The sequence below is a fragment of the Paramisgurnus dabryanus genome, chromosome 4 (assembly GCF_030506205.2).
Source record: "Paramisgurnus dabryanus chromosome 4, PD_genome_1.1, whole genome shotgun sequence".
Taxonomy (NCBI): Eukaryota; Metazoa; Chordata; class Actinopteri; order Cypriniformes; family Cobitidae; genus Paramisgurnus; species Paramisgurnus dabryanus.
In genome coordinates this window covers 49,237,992-49,261,112 of record NC_133340.1, presented here as the reverse complement: position 1 = coordinate 49,261,112, position 23,121 = coordinate 49,237,992, and the positions used below count along the sequence as shown (strand labels likewise).

Below are 23,121 nucleotides of genomic sequence, written 5' to 3'. Positions count from 1 at the left end.
TGTGACATATCAAAATAAGATCTCTGTTAGCGAAAAAGTTAGTACTGTTAAGTTAGCACTTTTAAATATCTGTTCACTTAAAAACAAATCACTTCTAGTCAGCGACTTAATAGCCACAAACAACCTGGATTTTATGTTTCTAAATGAAACATGGCTAGAAGAAAGCTACAGTGCAACAGTCCTTAATGAAACAGCCCCTCCTAACTTTACTTTTATGAGTGTCTGCAGAACTGCTAGGAGAGGTGGAGGTGTAGCTGCTCTTTTTAAAAATGTCTATCAATGTAAGCAAGTGTCATTTGGGAATTACCCGTCTTTTGAATATCTAGGTATTGTGTTGAAAGGTACTCCACGCATTCTACTGATCATTATTTACAGGCCCCCAAAATACTCTCCAGTATTTGTTGAGGACTTTATAGAACTGTTATCAACGATTTCCTCAGAGTTTGACTGTTTTGCTATTGCTGGAGATTTTAACATTCACATAGATAAGCCAGAAAGCATTATGGCAAAAGATGTCACAGCTGTTTTAAATACTTTTGATCTGACTCAACATGTACATGGACCCACACACAATCGTGGACACACTCTAGATTTAATTATCAGTAAGGGTGTAAACATTTCATCAATTATTATTAAGGATGTAGCACTGTCTGACCATTTCTGTATTTTCTTTGATATATTGATCTCTCCTACTATTGAAACTAGATCTGTGTCTGTCAAAAAGAAATGCTTTAATGAGAACACCAGTGTGCTGTTAATGAAGGCTATATCTTTAACACCAGGCATATCTGCAGACTCTGTTGATTTTCTCCTTGATTCCTTTAATTCGAAAGTTAAGAGTGCAATCGATGATATTGCTCCTGTGAAAGTCAAGAAGAAGAATGGCAGGCAAAAATCACCTTGGAGAAACTCAACAGAGGTGCAGAAAATGAAGAGACAATGCAGAAAAGCTGAGCGCATGTGGCGGAAGACAAAACTTGTAATTCACTATAATATCTATAAAGACAGCCTTCATGCTTTCAGTGTGGAACTAGGCAAAGCTAGACAGACTTTTTTTTCAAATATTATAAACAACAACATAAATAACACACGCACTCTTTTTGCTACTATAGAGAGACTAACAACCCCCCCAAGTCACATTCCAAGTGAAATGCTCTCAGACAGCAAATGCAGTGAGTTTGCTTACTTCTTCTCTGAGAAAATCAATAATATCAGAAAGGTGATCAGCACATCCTTGAGCTGTGCCGGGGTCAGACAAATCAGACCACAACATCAGAAAGTAGTTACGATGTCTGATTTCGAAGCAGTTCAGTACAGTACAGCATCTTAAAACATCAGCCTGCGCCCTTGACACACTCCCCACATCTTTTTTCAAAAGTGTCTTTAACTGTTTAGAAGCAGACCTCCTAGAAGTGGTAAATTCATCCCTTATCTCTGGGACTTTTCCAAAGTCCCTTAAAACTGCAGTTGTTAAGCCCCTCCTGAAAAAGAGCAACTTGGATAACACTGTGTTGAGCAACTACAGACCAATCTCAAATCTTCCTTTCATAGGCAAGATCCTTGAAAAAGTTGTTTTCAATCAGCTGAACAAATTCTTAATTTCTAATGGTTACTCTGACATTTTTTCAATCTGGTTTCAAACCACACCCCAGTACAGAGACAGCACTCATAAAGATAATAAATGATATTCGCCTCAATACAGACACAGGCAAACTATCAGTGCTGGTGCTACTCGACCTCAGTGCTGCTTTTGACACTGTCAATCACAACATACTTCTTGACAGGCTGGAAAACTGGGTCGGGCTTTCTGGGGTGGTCCTGAAATGGTTCAGGTCATACTTAGAAGGGAGAGGTTATTATGTAAGTATAGGTGGCCATAAATCTGAGTGGACATCCATTGCATGTGGAGTCCCGCAAGGTTCAATTCTTGCGCCACTCCTGTTCAACCTGTATATGCTCCCACTGAGCCAAATAATGAGAGAGAACCAAATTGCCTACCACAGTTATGCAGACGACACTCAAATCTACTTAGCTCTATCCCCTAACGACTACAGCCCCATTGACTCCCTGTGCAAATGCATTGATGAAGTTAACAGTTGGATGTGCCAAAACTTTCTTCAGTTAAACAAAGAGAAAACTGAAGTCATTGCATTTGGAAACAAAGATGAAGTTCTCAAGGTGAATGCATACCTTGACGCTAGAGGCCAAACAACTAAAAATCAAGTCAGGAGTCTTGGTGTGATTCTGGAATCTGACCTTAGTTTCAGTAGTCATGTCAAAGCAATAACTAAATCAGCATATTATCATCTCAAAAATATCTCAAGAATTAGATGCTTTGTTTCCAGACAAGACTTAGAGAAACTTGTGCATGCTTTCATCACCAGCAGGGTGGATTATTGTAATGGCCTCCTCACTGGCCTTCCCAAAAAAACCATCAGACAGCTCCAGCTCATTCAGAACGCTGCTGCCAGGATTCTGAGCAGAACCAGAAAATACGAACATATCACACCAGTCCTCAGGTCGCTACACTGGCTACCAGTTACATTTAGGATTGATTTTAAAGTATTATTAATGGTATATAAATCACTCAGTGGACTAGGACCTCAATACATTACTGATATGCTCATTGAATATAAACCCAACAGATCACTCAGATCATTAGGATCACATCAGCTAGAAATACCAAGGGTTCATTCAAAGCAAGGAGAGTCAGCTTTTAGCTATTATGCCAGTCGCAGCTGGAACCAGCTTCCAGAAGAGATCAGATGTGCTCCAACAGTAGTCACATTCAAATCCAGACTCAAAACACATTTGTTTAGCTATGCATTTACTTAACGAGCACTATGCTGCGTCCAAACTGATTGCACTATATTTTATATGCACTATTTTAATTTATTTTTATTTCTCTTGATTTTATTCTTATTTTAACGGTTTTATAGTTTTATTCCTGTTTTATTCTTTTTCACACATTTAAACAATTTTTATTAAAATCACATTTATTTTCTTTTAATTCATGTATCTTTGATTTTTTGTTTTCTCATTTCTATGTAAAGCACTTTGAATGACCTCTGTGTATGAAATGTGCTATACAAATAAACTTGCCTTGCCTAGGGTACAAATATGTTTTATGATCTTTCCTAGTTAACGTCTGTATATGCGTAGTTAATGATTGAGTAGGCGCTGCCTTTAGTTTCATTTCATTTAGCTGTTGGTCAGGACTGGCACACTTGCTGGTGAGTGTCTGTAAACTGTCATTGTTAATATTTTAGATCGAAAATGTATATCTCATGATTATGTTATTTCATAAGTTCATTTTGGTGTTTGTTTGTTTTTATTGCAGGTTTACAACCTAGAGATCAAACGGATTAGTTAAGTGATTAAATAAAACGTCACATATAACTGGTTGTGTAAGTTATGTGTACCCAATAAATGTGCAAAAAGTGGCTCGAGTTGTATCCGCCTTGCTTGTCTTGAAACCCTTCCAGTTGATCATGATCATAATGATTATTATCTTACTATTATTTACTAAATTGATGTTGATTGATAGTTGTTTACCCTCTGGGGTCCGACCATTTTGGGACACTGTCAGAGGTTCTGACATGCTCTTACATTTGGTCTTTTTTCAGTTGCTTTACAATTAGAACAATTGTAAGACACTTTTTGTTAAGAGGGGCAGTACGCGAGAAAGATTGATTGACAGCTAGCAAACAAACAAAAGACTCGCATAATGAGCTGCACAATGAGGCAGGAATGTTAGAGGGAACTACAGTAAAGAATGTGAGGACAAATAAATGTATACATGTTTATTTGAGGTTTATTAAGAAGTTAACAATATAATCAAAATAGAAATGAAGGTCAGTAGGACATTTTCAGTTTATTTGGAAATAAACCCGATTCAAAAATTTAACTTGTATAAACTAAGAAACTGATAAACAACAGAGCTGTAAACATGTGGCTCATGTTACCATATAACTTTATGTCCAAAAAGTGTGAATATGTTTTTTCACTTCATAGTTTTGTACTGATGAGAGGGATGCAGACCTGTAAGAGAGTTAAGAACAGCTGTTAGCATAAATTGTCCACAGAAATACCCTTACATACATAACAGATGGGTAAATATCACTGACAGCACTACATTCAGATAAACTATCATGCAGTGATTAAAAAGCTGTTTTCAGATGACTATCCCCTTATCGTCTAGCTTCTGTTTTAAATGCGTTTCTGTAAGTGCGTATGAACTTTAAAAACACATTGCATATGGCGTTCATGTGCGCGAGCTCGCGTCTCCTTGTAAACAACGTGGCGCTCATAAAAAATGGCGTTGCATGTAAAACGCAATGTATGGAATTGAGTTGCATGTAAATATATGGAATCATACAGGTATGACAGCAGATCCCGCAGTGCAGCCTTACTGAAAGTTGACATGAAGGATACGAAATTGAATAACTATGTCTAACACTGTACAACATGTAACAGATATCCGCCATTACGAGAGGTCACACGTACTCATTTGTAAATAAGCATGTAAACAATATATGGAATCATATTAAGGCACACACTTAAAAGATCCAGCAGTGCAGCCTTACTGAAAGTTGCCATGAAAAATATAAGTAAATAACTGTGTTTAACACTGTACAGCATGTAACAGTTAAATCCGCCATTACGTGAGATCACGCGTCCTTGTTTGTAAACAATGCGAAAGTTTTTCAATCCAAAGCGTGCAGTCTGCTGAGGTCGCTTATGTAGGCTGAACTGCATAACCATAAGCCATAACCATATTACATGATAGCAAATATAAATGAGGATAAATTAACTGTTACTTACTTCAAGTATATATCCTCCTCCAGTGCATCCTCCATTGTTCTTCTTCTTAGGTAACGTTAAAGATAAACGCTTCTCTTCCCCAATGTCCAGACATAAATGAAGATCTTCCTCATGTGTGTGTATAAAGTTTATCATCCAAACATGCGGTAAAGTCTTTAAATCTGATAAAACTTTAGGCTTTTTTATTATTATCGTTTGAACTGCTTGTCTGTTCATTACCATGTCAACAGCGTGTACCGCCTGTGGGCGTGACCGCATTAAAGATAATGAAGTCAGCCAGGAAAAACGATAATCTCTTTACTTCAATGCAGATTATATAAACAGGCAATATTTGTTTTCGATTATAATTAGCTTGTTTAAAATTCAGGCTTTCTTTGGATATGTGTATCATGTTTGTGTGACGAGTATTCGCAGAGTTTCAATAGATTTTTGTAACGTGTTTTGACAGACAACTGGCGGAGACAAAAATGTCTGGATGCGTACCCTGTTTATTTTCTTTATTTGACAAAAACACAAAGATCTCTTGTTATTGTGAATGTACACATATTAAAGAAGACCCTTTACAGTTTCAAATGATGTCAAACACGTAAGTGTATGATTATTAATGATGGAGTATTTTATGTTGATTCTGCCATGATAACGAGAAAACACGTCAAAACGCGGCCCCGCGTTCTTGGAACCCAGGGGGTTAAAGGTGACATATCACTTTTCACAAGATGCTAATAAAATCTCTGGTGTCCCCATAGATAACTTATTATAGAATGTAAAAATTGCCACTAAGGTGTTGGCAAAAATGTGAAATTTTTTGTCTGTACCCCTTTAAGATCCAAATGAGCCAATGAGAAAAAATAAGAGAATCTATTGCAACAAAAATGTCAAAAGAATTTGCGGTGATCAGCCTAATAGGTTCCAGTCAGTTCATCTAACTGTATGGTCATCTAACTAGTGCTGCCACTAACGACTAATTTTCTAACGACTAATCTTTCGACTAATTTTTCGAATAGTCGACTATTCTAAACGACTAATTAAAAAAAACTCAAGTGTTTGTTATTTCATTGTCCATTTTATTTTGAACTCACAGGTGTCATAAACAATATGAATAACTTTAATGTTACCAAATAAAAAATTACAATGTAAACAATATAAATAATAATAAAAACTTCCAGTGCAAAGTAGATGCATAACAGAAATATGAAATGTTTCACTTCTACTCTTTGATCTTATATTGCATTTTAACACAACTGAATGCTATTTTACATATTATCTGTTCTGTTGTAGCCTATAAAATAGTGCCTAAACATGACCCATCACCTCGTTTTTTATCCAACCAGCTGTTCCTTTAACTGCTGCTAAAATCCTGATTTAGATATGCAAAATCACCATACATTTACATTGTAGCTTTACTGCTGTTGCTCTTCTCATAATTGTTGTTGTGTTTTGAGCCATTTCTTGATTTTAAATGCGAGTGATATAGCGCAGACAATTCGGTGCAAATTCAGAAATATAAGAGAATACACTGTTGTTGTTACATAGACTACAGAACACGGCATACAGCATCATAGGGAGGGAGAAAGCTCGCACACAGACTCACACTACTGCTAATCTTTCTTCAAGTCATGTTAACTCGATCAGTCGTCTTTGTCAGAGACATCTGTGAATGTTGACGTTTACGCAAAAAAGAAAGTACATTAAAAACACTGCCACCTTTTCACTGTCACGTAAGAGAGAGGCGCGCGCTGTTGAGGCGCTGCAAGCAACATGAGTGATAGAGAGAGAGAGAGAGAGACGCGCTGAACACTCGCAACAATGAATTGAGCCGTTTAAAATAGTAAAATAAAAATGTAAATGGGAATCATGAAAAATAATCTATTTGTTGCGTCCAGTGTTGATTCCGTGGCGGAATCACGAGCAAACACTGATAGCCTTTAACATCCAAATACAGAGTCATTGTACTTCTCAAAAGAGTTAATAAAACGGTACTGACTAGCTCGCCGTTTCATTAATAATCATATAACAGTTACTTACGTTGTCCTATTGTCTGTGGGTGTATCGTCAATAACTCCCGAGTGTTTTCGTTTGAGATGCTCGTGCATTGTCGTTGTGCTCCCATGATAAGCCGGCGACGTTTGTCACGGTGTAACAGACCACTCTTTTATCACAACTTGGCTTAAAATACTTTCATACTTCGGAAGCTTTCCGACTCATAATTCCATAGAGTCACCTGTCACCGCCAATTTTTCAAAATTAAAGCAGTGAAGGCAGGGGGAGAGGGAAGAAAGATGATAGCGTAGCAGATTAACCAGCAGGGCGCGCACAGCGCACAGACTGGTGTGGAGGTGAATTACATTGAGCCATTTGAGATAGGAGACAGAATTACAGTGGGCCGTTTGAGACGGAAAAAAATAAATATGCGACTCCTCGACTAAAAAAATTGCCGTCGACAAATTTTCATCGTCGATTACGTCGACTACGTCGACTATTCGTGGCAGCACTACATCTAACTGTACAGTGCAAAATAAATGTGCACAAATAACGAAACAGCTCTGAGCTCGTACTAGATGACCGTACACAAAGTCATTGTGACCGTTTAAAACATTTCTGATGGCATGTTTTACATGCCATCAGAAATGTTTCAAACGGTCACAATGACTTTCTGCAATTTTCAAAGAAAATAATTTTCTCGAGCATTAGTCAGGAAGTCAGGAGGTCAACTGCAGCCTGGTGTCATCTGCCAATCAACAGCTATACAGTAGGAACGCCCACTATGACGATGAAGCCTATGAATTAATGTACAGATATATTACTTATTAAAGTATTGTTGTTTCATTTATTTTTATATAATTACAAACATCTTTGTAACATCTGAAATCATGAAATGAATCAAATGTGTTTTTGAACAGTGTTTGATGAGTTTGATATCTGAGTTAGGTTTTTCTCACTAGTTGAGCAGCTGTGTATTAGTTTCTTGCAATAGAGATTCATTCTACATAGCATTGTTTTAAGTTTATAGTTTCAATATTGTAAATATGCAACCATATAGATCTTTGGCCTACTGATTTCTACTCATTGTAGGTTGCTGCAATGTGTGTGTTTTACCCTTGTATTATGTTTCAGTACAAAAGTTATTTTCATTAGGGCCTAGACAAATAGAAACGTTTTCATTTAATTTAACATGGTCCTTTGTTTGAGAATAGCTGATAAAAATGAAGGGAACTGATCATTGTTATTGGCTGATCACTGGGGTTGGTCATTTGTATTGACATAATAAGCTACAGCAGTGCCATAACTTTGGTTTGAGATTTTTAGAGATATTTACTGATCATTATTTTAATTAAGTAGTTTTATCCTAGGATGTGTCACTTACAACAATTTTAATCCACAAATGAGAATATTATTAAAAACCAGAATACCCCTGTCTGTACAGCTAGAAAAATGGAAAGAAATTATAGAAGCACAAAGTTAGAAGTATGGCGTGCAGCATGGAAAGAGAGTGTTAAACACTACAGACAGGCTATTAAAACCGCCAGATCTACATATCTTAGCAAGCTTATAAATGAGAATCATAATAACCCTCGTTTCCTCTTTAGCACAGTTGCGAAACTGACTAGAAACAAAGAACAAACAGAAACCAATAGTAAACTTCAACACAATAGTAACGACTTCATGAACTTATTTTCTTACAAAATTTCGGCTATTAGGGAAAACATCGTAGCTACCCAGGCAGCCACTACTCTACCCATTAGTTCACTTAACACTAGACTACCATACAAACATCTTGATTCATTTAAACCTACTACAATAGATGAGCTCTCTAAACTAGTCACATCATCCAAATCATCGTCCTGTATATTAGACCCCGCTCCCACAAAACTACTTAAAGAGGTATTCCCTGTAGTGTCAACCCCGGTTCTAAATATCTTTAACTCATCGCTAGAAATAGGATACGTTCCAACAGCTTTCAAACTAGCAGTTATTAAACCGCTGATTAAAAAACCACAGCTTGATCAAGGAGGGCTTAATAACTTTAGACCAATCTCAAATCTCCCTTTTCTTTCGAAAATATTAGAAAAGGTAGTGGCAAGCCAGTTACGCACATTCTTGACAAATAATAGTACATATGAAAAGTTCCAATCAGGATTCAGGCCCCACCATAGAACAGAGACAGCGTTGCTTAGAGTTACAAATGACCTCCTATTAACATCCAATCGTGGTGAAATCTCAATTCTTATATTACTAGACCTTATTGCAGCCTTTGACACAATAGATCACACAATCTTACTCAATAGACTAGAAAACTATGTTGGTATCAGTGGTCAGGCGCTAGCCTGGTTTAGGTCATATCTAACCAATCGCTATCACTTTGTTTATGTAAATGAGGAGGGGTCATTTCACTCCCTGGTTAAATACGGTGTACCGCAGGGATCCGTTTTAGGTCCTATCCTGTTCTCGTTATACATGTTACCCCTAGGAGACATTATCAGGAAACATAACATAAGTTTTCACTGCTATGCGGATGATACCCAGCTTTACATCTACTCGCATCCCAGCGAAACACACACGTTTTCTAAGCTAAAAGACTGCATTAGCAATGTTAGTGACTGGATGGCACATAACTTTCTTAAGCTCAACTCCAATAAGACAGAGATACTTATTATTGAACCAAATCGCTACAAACATAATATGTCAGATTACAAATTGCACATAGATGGCTGTACTGTGGTGCCATCTTCCACGGTTAGGAACTTAGGTGTGATGTTCGTCAGCAACTTATCCTTTGATAGTCATATCGCCAACGTCTGCCGCACAGCATTCTTCCATCTTAGAAATATCTCAAAAATACGCCATATACTGTCTACATCTGACGCAGAGAAGCTTATTCATGCTTTTATGACCTCTAGAATAGACTATTCAGGGCTCAACGCAAATATTTTTTTATACTGGCCCAGTCGGGCCAGTGGTTCAGGTTTTCACTTGCCCTGCCAAAATGTTCACTGGCCCCAATAAAAAACTGTCAGTGTCACATATTTAAAATAATAATTTAAAAGTCACATATAATTGTATACATATACAACAGACATGTTCCAACGAAAAAGGCTCCCAACTTTTCAGCTTTACCTGTTAACTGACAGCAAACTGTGCAAAATATTGCATTGTTTCTTTCGTTGTGTTTTACCCAAGCAAATATCTGCTTCCAAGATGTTAAATAATATACATTGATGAAAATATATTTTAGTGACTGAGGATGAAGGACTGGCCCGATCGGGCAAGTGACAATTCTTTTTACTGGCCCGAACGTCTCTCATGCTTGCCCCGGGCAACCGGGCAGTCCTTTATGTTGAGCCCTGCTATTGTAACTCGCTACTCGGGGGATGCCATTCAAATCAGGTCAACAAGCTTCAGCTAGTTCAAAACGCTTCTGCAAGAGTGCTTACTCGATCTAAGAAGTATGACCACATAAGCCCAATTCTGGCATCTTTACACTGGCTACCAGTTAAATATCGCATACAATTTAAAATATCACTAATCACCTACAAAGCTTTAAATGGCTTAGCACCCTCATATCTTAGAGAATTACCATCAGAATACAATCCATCACGCACACTACGTTCGCAAAATTCTGGCCTATTGATTATCCCTAGACTATCAAAAGTGTCTAAAAGTGGAAGATCCTTTTCCTACTTAGCCCCTAAGCTCTGGAATGATTTACCAACCGATGTCCGAGAATCAGACACAGTCGATCATTTTAAATCTAGACTTAAAACTTTTCTCTTCAACAAAGCATTCGCATAATTTGTCTAGTAAAGGTACTTTACTCACAATAGTTATTTTTACAGAACAAAGCACTCAAGGTCATAACACAGACCAACCAAATAAATAAATAAAAACCTTTTCTGCATGAACACTTAAAATGAATTGCATTAAATAGTTTGCCACCGTTTGCCACTGAACCTGCATTAACGACGACAGTGGGGCTTCCGGCCTTAGTCAAACGGTTTGGCACGTATGGTTGGGTTACGATTTTGGTGCTTTCGTGTGTCTTGTGAATAGTATGCCATACCAACCCGTTTGCCACTGAACCTGCATTAACGACGACAGTGGGGCATCCAGCCTTAGTCAAACCGGTTGGCACGTATGGTCGGGTTGCGATTTTGGCGCTATCGTAAGTCTTGTGAATAGTATGCCATACAGACCCGTTTGCCACTGAACCTGCATCAACGACGACAGTGGGGCCTCCCGCCTTAGTCAAACGGGTTGGTATGTATGGTCGGGTTGTGTTTTTCGCGCTTTCGTGTGTCTTGTGAATAGTATGCCATACATACCCGTTTGCCACTGAACCTGCATTAACGACGACAGTGGGGCTTCCGGCCTTAGTCAAACGGGTTAGCACGTATGGTCGGGTTGCGATGTTTGGCGTTTTCTCATGGTCCTGTAAATGGTATACAATATAGACCCGTTTGCCACTGAACCTGCGGGTCGTCAGGTTTCATTTTCTCTTAAAGATCGGAAGGAGACCCTTATTTACCATATATACCTTCGCATTGGGCCCCCAATTTGCTAAATCCTCAACTGTGGGTAATATAATTATGCCGCAATAGTTAGTCTGTCTGGAACTAAGCTGAGTTAAACCACATCACTGTGTGACACTTCAATACATATGAACGGCCGCTACGCTAATACGATTTTGTTTTTCTCTCCCTGTCTCGTCCTCGACCCGAGGACAACGAGACAAACAGACCCAGTCCCGGTAGATGTGAAAGTCGGCACACCTCTGATCTACTGGCCGTCCTTCAACGTGATGCCCAGCTGATGCCTGACCAACGATCACCGGCAGAACCCGCTTAATCTCCGCTAAATCTCCTTATCCGTTCTCCCAAGGGTTTTTCCCTCCTAGGACTTATTTTTCCTCGGATAAAAGCCCCGGGGTTTTTTTCTCCTAGGGGGTTTTTCACCATGGGGAGGCAGCCTTTTTGGGCTTTACTTAGCTTCCTCTTCTAGACGTTACTTTAGTAATACGTTCACTTATAATATTGAGTCATAGCCGCAGCAAATTTAACTGCTTATGCTATCATGTATTTTGTTGTGCTATCTGTCGTTTTTCTGTGCTTTTCACTGCTTCTATTTATGTAAAGCTGCTTTGAAACAATTGACTTTTGTGAAAAGCGCTATATAAATAAAATTGAATTGAATTGAATTGAATACTAAAATAGGATTATAACGTATCATAAGGTAGTATACCTGGTGTATAGTATACATTTTCTTGTTTTAACTAAACATTTAACATTCTTTAGGATTTCATAAGTCTAAAATCAACTTTATCTGGACTCTGACTCTGACTCGACACTCTCTGGTCTCCGTCTTGACTCGGACTCAAACCTCTTTGGCCTCGACCTTCACTCAGACTCAGACCTCTTGACTTGGACTCAACCAACTCTGGTCTCGACCTTGATTCTGACTCGCATCAGCTGGTCTTGACTACAACACTGCTACATGCCTCTTACTAAGCAAATACATTACTTCCTCATGTTTTTTATTGTTTTTATCTTCTGTTAGATTAAATAAGTAGTAATTATTTAGCCTCATTACAATTTATACATCATCACATTTTTTTTTTAAAGAATTGCATGACTATTATTCAAAATAAATGTTAATTTTATGTTTCTCTACCTTGCTGTTGTAACATGGATGACCAACAACTCTTTTTTTTATGTTTTGTTATAGTTGTTCATGAGTCTCTTTTTTTTCCGAAACTGGCCACTGGTCCTTAGAAAAATCTGTCAGGCAAGTCACATTTTTTAGTTTTCCAGCCTCTACTGCATTTTTTGAACATTTTCAGTGATGTTGAGATTCACATTTTCACACTGAGGACAACTAATTGACTAATTGACACCAAAAACAGTGAAGTCTAAACTTATTTGTTCCACAGCACTGTGAATGTTTAACGGCACTAATACAATTGTGTGGTGAAAAACTAGGTTTTAAAATATGGCAATCTCGCAAAGGGGCAGTTGCGCCCCTGATGTGATGCACATTACAGAAATATGTCCCTAATAATGTCAAATATGTGTAAATGTTGCACATAAGGTTGTCTTATTTTGTTCTCATACTTTGTGCACAAATGTTATTGTGATGTGCAAAAGCATTGTACCTTTAGTTAGTTAACATCCATTAACGATTTATAATAAAAAATTACCGTAACTGACAGAAAGTGATGATTATGGAAAGATAGATATTGACTACCTTGCACGATGCCACTGCTCTCCAAGTTCTTGATTGTACTGTGCATCAAAATGCTGGAGTACAGTCTTGCAGACTTGCTTCACAGATTTATATTTACAGCGTGCTGTAAGCTGACGGGATAAATAATGGCAACAATTACAAATTACTATATTGTAAACTAGCAACATTAAAAAAGAGTTTAAAATATATGACTATAACTCGTTTAAATTAATATTTATATTTAGGAAATTGTAATTTTTCTATATAGTTAAAGTGAAACACACCCTCATCGTGTTTTTTCCGCTAACTGGATGAGTGCCAACACTTAAAAGACTTCAGAAAGAGAATATGGCTACTGGAAAATCCCTTAATATACCACAATGCTACAGAAAACATCGATATGTACACCGGTAAAGAACGCTCAGTTTGTGACTCTAGCTGTGTCTCGTTTCACAGGTTGCGTCCTCTAGAGGTCGCGTTCTAAGGTTACGTCATTGAGACGGTCTCATTTCAGAAATGTAAGTAGGACTCTCTGAAGGCGATATTCGAATGCGCTCTTCTTTCACAGGAAGTCGAAGGAGATGTATCCTTTGCTGCTACAGATAGCCCACAATTCTTTGCGTTGACGTCAACAACCGTTTATTTGAAAAAATGACGGCGGCCGTGAACGTGTTGGCATAGCAACGTGACACTTCCTATTTCCTTTCCTGCCCGTGTTTCCTATGAAGGACGTCTCGTTTAATTCTGGTTAAGAACTCTCCGTAGACCACATCCTTCAGAGGATGAGTCCTTGTGAGGATACAACCTTCGAAATTAAATGAAATGAGACACAGCTTATTTGTTTATCCTCTGCAGTCCGCCTTCCCCCAGAAACGTTAAACGTCTCATATTAGTTCCGTCTTCTTCTTCGGTGTTTTACGGCAGCTGGTATCCAGTTTGTTGCATTACTGCCATCTTCTGTTCATATTTATCTCAAACCTATATTCTCTTATCCAGTCCAGTTTCTAGGGTTGCCACCCGTCCTACGTTAATATGTAATTTAGCACGCGCACGTCTTTGCGTGTGTGTGTGTGTGCGTGCGTGCGTGCGTGCGTGCGTGCGTGCGTGCGTGAATATAAGACACATTGTACGCCAAACTACCCCCGTCTTGTAAGAGTTAAAAATAATGAATCTTGCACGGTGTACAGTTTGTAACAGTGACTTCAGCATTGCCCATGTGGATTTAAATGATTGTAAAATACATGTTGAGGTGAGTTCACTAAATGGAATTTCATGTGAATTTTTCAGGCCGGCTTGTTGCTATTTAAATGGAATATAAATAAAAACAGTTCACATAAATAGTATAAGCAGCTTATATAAATTGTAAAAGTGATTTACATATTTTAATATAATATATTATATATAATATAATTAACAAATAATTGGGTTACATTTTACAATAAGGTTTATTAGTTAACATTAGTTTACTACATTAGTGAACATGAACTAATAATTAACTGCACTTATAAAGCATTTTTTTTTTTTAAATCTTTGTTAATAATAATACACTATTTAAATCTTGGCTGCTTCCGAAAACTCTAAATTGCTGCCTTCTGCCGCAGTTTTCCAAGGCAGGAAGGCATCAAGATCATAGATATCATATAGAAGACTAGATGCCCTATTGGCCGCTGGGGACTGAGAAATACGGCGGCCATCTTAAACCGGTCGTTCTCCTAGTTTCGTTGCATGGCAGCAGATAAGATGTCAGAGCACTGTGGAGCATTTTCCTGTTCTAATCGGCCGACGATCGCAAATAGAGCCCGGAGGATTATTTTCACAAGTACTTTTTAACATCGCGGTACTTTTGGTTGTATTTTGTGAATAGAATATTAACAGAAAATTGAGAAAGAGCCAGCTTATTGATTTTACTGTACTGAAATCGTAGCCAGCTAACGTTCGCTAGGCTATGTTTACTGCACCAGCCGCTGTTCACCCTGCAAGGAGAGTGGGGTAAAGTAAAGTAATAATTACAAGAGTTTCTCTGTTGTGAGTATTGTGTAAAGCGCTATATAAATGTGTATTATTATTATTATTATTATTATAAGGTGCTGTGAGCTGCGTGATCCGCCGAGCTTTAAAAAGCTAAGATGTCAACAGGGACAGAGGATGTTTTCCTTCGTAGGGAGGACATTGAGGAGACTCGGTTTGGAATCGACAACTATCAGTCTGACTCGTTGTCACTGGTTGTGTCTGTGTTTTTAAAGATAAGGCTCCACCATGTTGCCAAACTCACATCTCTTGAACTACAGAAAGGGAGCACGGGAAAGAAGCTCTGGAAAACAGTCCTCTTTCAGGGGGGTGTGTGTGTGTGTATGTGTGCGTGCGTGCGTGCGCGCGCGTGTGGGGGGGGTTTATAAATCATTTTAAATTGTTTCTTCACCATATTAAAAAGTCTTATTTTATTGCAACTATCTGTTTCTGCATCTTTGTCATATTTATAGTGTGTGAATTATAAAATATCTTATGTCCTACACCACATATTTTTGAAGAGTACAAGAGTATGTGGCAAAATCTAGTGGCAGTTGTTGGTAAAACCATTAAAATTGTGACCCAAACATAATTTTTTTGTGATTTGGATCACAACTACTTGAGACATATTGCTTCATGTTAACATTTTTTATTGTGTGAAACATTAACTTTTATGCAATTTTATTTATAAATTAATATGTTACTGCATAATTTGATATATTAAAATAAAGGTAAACGGCTATAAAAATATTTATATTTAATATTTTTACGTTCTTACTCATTTGTGAAAAACCCTAAATTGTCTTCTTTAAAACAAGACCAAGATTAGGTTTCTAGCCCAAAGAATCCCAGAGAAATATTAATTTAAAGATGTACATCACATTGTCACCCCCACTCAAACAGGATTTGCGGCACATAAGGGGTTAAAATACGCCGAACCATGTGTCCTATATCATAGCTCCATGAATGACCTTTGCAGCAAAAAAACCCGCGTGAAAATCTGTTCGGTATTCACTGAGATATGATTAATTAAATGCGCTGATAGCTCAATCCACCAGTCATACAGATTACACTGAGTGGAGCGGGTGACCGATCTAAGATGGCGGCCCCATATCTCACCGCGCCAGTAGGCAGTAGCGGTCGATAGGGCGTCTACCTATATGATGTCTATGATCAAGATCATAGGCATCATAGATATATACACTAGATGTAGCCTTGGGGTTCTAAGCATGCGTCAAAACCGCCGCCATCTTGGAACAGGGGTCTTGTCAGTGGAAGTAGCTAGGTAACCCAGATAGCAGACAAACAGTGAATCAACATTGAAATGATGTTAATCCATCAACCAAATTATCATTGAATCAACAATGAAATTTTACAGGTTTGCACCCTGGAATAATGTTATTTCAATGATGCAAAATCAATCAAAATGGTTTAAAAACCAATCTTTCTTCAACATAAATTCAATCACTCAAGGTAGCAGACCAACAGTGAATCAACATAGAAGTGATGTTGATGCCATTAACCAAATTATCATTGAAACAACGTTGACATTTTTCATTGATTTTTCATCAGGTTTGCACCCGAATAATGTTATTTCAATGATGGAAAATCAATCAAGATGGATATAAAATCAATGTTTATTGAACATCATTTTAATAGTTTAATTAACAATATAGCAACAATATAAAAAAACAAGCTTTATCTACTGCAGGATTCAATGTTACTAAATCAGGTCTGATTTTAAAACTAGTCAAAACAGAGACCATGTAGGGCTACAATTAACATACTTTAAACCAAAAAGTCACTAACTTGCAATACACCCACACAGTTTAAACAGGATACATCATGCTCAAGAAATTAAATACCACGAGCAAATTTAAACGTATATCGTAAGATTTTTTGCTTAACCCATTGGCAGATTTTTTTTGGCTTGTTTTATGCACAAAATCACTTAAATTTCATATTTTTGGTCTAAAACTAGACTTATTTTCTTGGGTCGTTTTGCTCATCAAGAAAAAGCATCTTAATTTAAGATACTAAGAATACTAAGAATTTTTTTTCTTAAAAATCCTTTTTTTGAAGTGTAAAACAAGCCAAATTATCTGCCAATGGGGTGAGAAAATTTTGCTTAAATTAAGTTTTTAAGAAAAAACTAATCTTATTTTAAGATTTTTTTCTCACCCCATTGGCAGACATTTTTGCTTGTTTTAATCACAAATTCACTTAAATTGTATGTTTGGTCTAAAAACTTGACTTATTTTCTTAGGTCGTTTTGCACATCAAGAGAAAGCATCTTAATTTAAGAATTTTTAGATATTTCTACTGAAAACAAGACAAAAGTAGAAAAAGTTAGAAAGTCATTTTTGCAGTGTATGTCGCACAGGTATTGCTTGATTTTTCAGAACATTTTAACCAAATGCTTTAAAAAAGTGGTGGGGACAAAATCAGCCATTTCAAAAAATGGTGGGGACATGTCCCCAGTGTAAATGACACCTATGGGTGTAGTACACTATAGGGTTAGGGTTGGGATATCGATAAACGGGTAATCTCTTTTAACATAGCAATACCTAACAATAACTGACAGTATAACTAACGTCATAACGACACCAAAACATAGTTTGCAAAATGGGTCACTTATTATCTTTGAATAAAAGTTAGTCCAATCACAGCATGTACTGTTAACGCCAAGGAAACGTCACACATGTCCATATATAGTAATCACGTGCACATCCTTCCTGAATGTAATGATCAGCACGGCTGTAAATCGCTGGTACGATTATGATGTATGGAAAAAAGGTGTTCATAGTAATCTAAGAAAATACCTATTGGTTTCAATGGTATAAACCTGAAGGCAACTAATATTATATAGGGCCTTGTTGCAGATGCATACTCTATGTGAAATAAATAATACAATATTTCAAAATGTTTCATTTTTGCTTACAAAATAAAATAAAGTTATTGGAGCATACAGACTGCTATCAAAAAATATATTTTCTGTCCTTTAAAGAATTAGCCAAAAATAAAATGTTTGAATTACTGTTTTACATATGAACCACTACATTTTCATAATTTTATTCTGAATAAATGTATGTAAAAAATTTTTTTATAACAATTATAAATGTTAAAGTAACTCTTATCTAATATTGGAATTGAACATGTTTGTGGTACTTATTCATGTCTGGCATACCACATCGTTTAAGTAGACTTACCCATCTTAAAACTGTGCTCCAAAAATCTTTAAATATAATGCCTTTGGGAATTTTATTATGGCAAACAGCACTAACTCTCTACCTTATGATCTTGCATGGGACACTTCTTGTCTGCTGTGTAGTTTATGGAAATACAGAGTTTTAAAAAAGACAAAATAAAAAACACTAAAAGAGACTGGGTACTGTGCAAAAACTTTAATAAAGAGCAGCAAGGAAAGGCTAAAATAACACTTTAATTGTGCTTGATAATGTACAGGTGTAGGCTGTCATGCTGAAAGCTGGCTGGGATGTGGAGACTTGTGCTAGAATTCACTGGCAGGCTCCCAGGTGTCATCCCAGGTTTTGCCACTGTAATATCAAAGTGGAGATAATGCCATTAGAAAACAAAGTACAACTTTGAGGTACTTGTACTTAAAGGAAAACATCATTGTTCTCCTTTACTAGACCAAATTACAGCATCATCCTAATATGATACATTCTGACAAAACAGAGGTATTAATTATTGGTAAAGAAAATCCCTTAGATCCCAACTTAGATTAATTAATACACACATTCACGAGGCGCTGTACAAAACTTAAAGTGCACGCATTGAAAAAGATATGTGTGTATTCATTTGTCTAAGTTAAGGTAAGAACATAGTAAAATATTTAAATTTCCTTTAATAAAATGTGTTTTACTACTTGTTACTTCAATGATTAGAGAGGATATGTCCTATATGCAGTTATGTGAATGTGCACATTAGCAGATTTGAGTTAATAGGTTATACTCTTACTAACAACAAAATAAAAATATCCATTGCCATTATGCCATATATTACAAATACATACTTTTCATTGTCTCATTAGAAAACAAGCAGGACAGCTCTCTGATGGCATCAGCACAGGCTGAAAGAGATTTCCAATGATGGTCCATCTCTGCAACAAGAATCTTTTGCTCCTACTGAGGTCTCCAAACTGACACTGTCCTTAGATCAACAGAGTCTGGAATGCAATTATGAGAAAGTCTTAAGTCACTGAGTTTTCATGGACTTTTTCATGGTTTTGTAACTGGATTTGCAGAGCTTTTTTTGGCAAACAATCACAGATAGCAAGAAACAAAACCAAATCTTTAATGCACAGCTTCAAACACTGCTAACACACAATTCAAAACATCTCAAACAAATTATACTGATGTCATTACCTTCTGATATCAGTGAGTAAGTGAGATGGCCAAATTGTCAAACTTTTGCTGATTCCAGCACATGGCCATGTGAGGGTCGGCAGGTCTGAGCATCCTGCAAACACACAAAATATTATGTCTTCATATTATGCCCCCTATTTATTATATGATAATATAACTAGTGCAGTATTGCACCTGCTAGTGCAGTTGTTTTACTTGCTTGGGTTTTGTGGTCACTGTGATCCTACAGAAAAAGGCATTGCACTGTTCCACCTCCTCTCCTTGTGTTAATCCAGCAACATCTTGATATGCCATACTCCATTTCACCTGGTTAAAAATAAAGAAAGAAAGAACCAGATGTTTGCCGATGTTTAATTTATTTTCTATCACATTTGTAGCAACTTTTCCTTACCTCACATTTAAAATCATGGGCTTTGGTATGAAATACTAAAAGGAAATGAATGTTAAGAAGGTCTTGGAGGTCACATCTATTGTTGGGAATAAAGTATGAAAAGATATTTAAGATTCTGTTTTAACAGGAAAAAAACAAAGTTCTTTACATTCTTACCATTAATTGTGACCACAGCAATTGTCTTTCCTGGACAGACCCTTGATGACTCAGGTGAACAACCATAGATTTTGTCAGGCATTTCCACAGGTACAAGCCGCACTGAAAACATCATACAGTAAAAAACATTTAAGATCATTTGTTTTGACTGAGTAGTATAAGATTGTAATGGATCAATGGTGGGTTGAAAAAGTACATGAGATATGCTTAAAATGCTGACTGACACGGAGTATCCACATACATTCAACATCATACAATGTGACAAAAAGATATAATTGAGATAGTAAAGCATATTACTGTAGCTTAACTATTCTGAAAATGATTTATGATATATGTTGTACATATACAATATGTACATACATAAAACTTACCACAATGGGAAAGAGCCTTATCCACCATAACAGTTGTTGGAGGCAATGGCTGGAAGAATCCAGCAGTCATGGCATCTCTGCTATGGAGGACATGATGACGTCACATTCAGCACAGAAGAAGGGACGAGGTCGACAGTCACAACACCGGAAAACAGCTGGGCTTCTGCCACAAACATTTTCTTTTGCCACAGCCGTGTTCAGCAGACGGGGTCTCTCTGCCCTCCACCTCTCTGAAAAGAGACTTTAGGGCTTTTCACACTGCGCTTAACCCTGGGTTATCTTCATTCTAAACCCTGCTTTTAACCCTGGGTTAAGGAGCGTTTCACACCTGTAATTTGAAAGCGGTGTTAGCACCGCTTTTTACCCAGGGTTATGAAACCCTGCCCGGAGCAGGGTTAGCACCCCATTTGTGGTGTTAACCCCGCATTGCGGTGCCAAACGCATGCAGTGTGAAACGAAGCAGGGTTAGAATGTTATGACCCTAATTAAACACAGCTGAAGTAGCTAATCATGGTGTTCAGGGTTGCTTGATAATTACAGACAGGTGTGTTGGAGCTGGGTTGGAGACTCCTGACCCAGGGTTTAGGAATGCACAGTGTGAAACGTTAACTTATGAATACCCAGGGTTATCTCTTAACCCCTGGTTAAGTTTGAACAGTGTGAAACATGAAAAAAATAACCCAGGATTCCGTTAACCCTGGTTTTAGAATAACCCAGGGTTAACAATTTCAGGTGTGAAAAGCCTAATTGAGGTACACAGCAACAGTCTCTGGAGCACAGCCCACCTCACAATGAGTGTCAAGAACATTGGGAGGATCAGTGTTCCGAATGTGATCTGCTTTAGAGGATAAAACAACACAAAGCAACATTTATATATAATATACAATATAATATACATATATACAAAATTCCAACTTACCAAAAATAAACGATACTGAACTTTCTTTGGTTGATTCCTGCTTGACCTTGCATAGACAATATTTCCATCAATGTCTCTTTTTCTCCAATGCACCCTCGGCTCAGGTGTCTTCACTGGCGGTGCTGCTTCCTCTTCTTGCAGCTCACCAAGAAAGTCATTAGGACTTTGGAGCTCATCCTTCAGTTCTTGACCATCAACCAACTTATCCAAGATCATGAGATGTTATTGGAGTTCTGAATGGATGGGCATGTTGATGGGCAGAAACACAAACAGATAGAAAGACTCACAACAAAGAGATAGAAAGATTAAACAAATATAAATGTAAACAGATACAAAGAGTGCTACACACACACACACACACACACACACACACACACACACACACACACACACACACACACACACACACACACACACACACACACACACACACACACACACACACACACACACACACACACACACACACACACACACACACACACACACACACACAAAAGTATTTGCCTCAAAATGTACTTAAAGTACAAAAGTACTGTGATTTATGATGTCTGTATCATTTTTGTCATTTTGAAAAAAACTCCCTTGTCACACCAATCCATTAATAGAAAGCCAAAAAATGTCCTTTAGCACCATATGAAATAACAGCATTTGAGAGCAGTAAGTGTCATTTCAAGATTAATTTGTTAAATAATTTAACAGTTTAAGTGTAGTAAAAACTTGAATTAAGCACAGGTTCACAGGAGTTTTCTTTTACTATCTTGAGGTTGATGGAGCCTCCTCACTTTCCAGGTTTATTTTCCTTGATGATGTTACAGCAACATACCTTTTAATGTTGGCTACAATGCTTTCTCTGCAAAAGAAAAGATTCAAAACATTAAATACATATCTAGAAATCAGTCTCCCTTATACAGAATATATATATATATAAAACATTTAATGTGCTTTAGTATGCAATATGTATATTGTTATACATAAATAAATGTATTAATATATATTTTTTAAGCAAAACTTTTGATAATAACAATCTCAGTTAATAAGGAGCACTCCAATCCACCTGCCTGTTTAAGCATACACTACGTGGCTAGTCAAAATGTCATTTATATTTTGCAACAGTGTTGATAGAAATTGATTGTCATTTCACAATAATAGATCACTGAGCTTCAAATACAATGAACTTGTGAAACAGCTAACTATACAGCTAACTATACTGCGGTTAAGTTGGTTTGATATTCAGACATTCGGACTTCCGGGGTCAATAACTTTCTTAGTAGACATGCCAGAAGTTTAATCTTAGCAATTTCTAATTACCAAGTGTCTTGCCTATAACCTACATTTTCCACAATCGCTTAAAATATCCTAGTATCGTTGTAATGTCCTACCTTGTTGCAAATGTCTGTTGAATATCCAACTGGGTGCTGAGAGAAGCCTAGGGACCGTCTACAAAGTGATATTTTTCTTCATTAAGTGCGACCACTTAATGATTGAAGCCGTTTTAATTACCTATATAGACCTATCAGAAACTATCAGCTTGATTTGCTATGTCTGTTTAATGACATTTTTAGCAAGAACATTTACATTAAAATGATGTGTTGAATGCCTAGAGAATGGAAGATGTAGAAGAGTAGTTATTTGTAAGCAGTCCAGACGGAAAGTCAAGTGTAACCTCAAGAACAAAGATTATCTCTGCATTTTATACACTCTGCATATAAACTCTTTATATGTTTCTGTTTGTCTCAAAATAAAGAAGTTGGTTTTCTTAATCATATGTTTCTGTTCAATAGGTTTAAAAGAAGAAGCCTGAATACCCAACCCAGTCTCACCCCATGGCGTCAATATTTGACGACA

At 37.1% G+C, this 23,121-nt stretch overlaps 1 protein-coding gene and 1 long non-coding RNA gene across 2 annotated transcripts in view; both read right to left on the bottom strand.

Annotated features, from left to right (window-relative positions):
- Positions 1-13,912, bottom strand: part of nsun3 (NOP2/Sun RNA methyltransferase 3) — a 45,846-nt gene extending 31,934 nt beyond the window's left edge. The window contains exons 1-2 of the mRNA XM_065254900.2: positions 13,326-13,912; positions 13,063-13,172 (exon numbers count right to left, since the gene is read on the bottom strand). Of these exons, the coding sequence (XP_065110972.2) occupies positions 13,063-13,172; positions 13,326-13,331 (116 nt within the window). The 5' untranslated portion in view covers positions 13,332-13,912. The remainder of the gene's footprint in view (positions 1-13,062; positions 13,173-13,325) is intronic.
- A 4,335-nt stretch (positions 13,913-18,247) lies between these two features.
- Positions 18,248-21,443, bottom strand: LOC135735555 (uncharacterized). Its single transcript, XR_010527644.2, has 6 exons — positions 21,274-21,443; positions 20,355-20,584; positions 19,984-20,085; positions 19,828-19,903; positions 19,085-19,742; positions 18,248-18,605 (listed from the first exon to the last, which is right to left on the bottom strand). It is a non-coding gene; the product is annotated as an uncharacterized lncRNA (long non-coding RNA).
- Between the last annotated feature and the right edge of the window lie 1,678 nt (positions 21,444-23,121).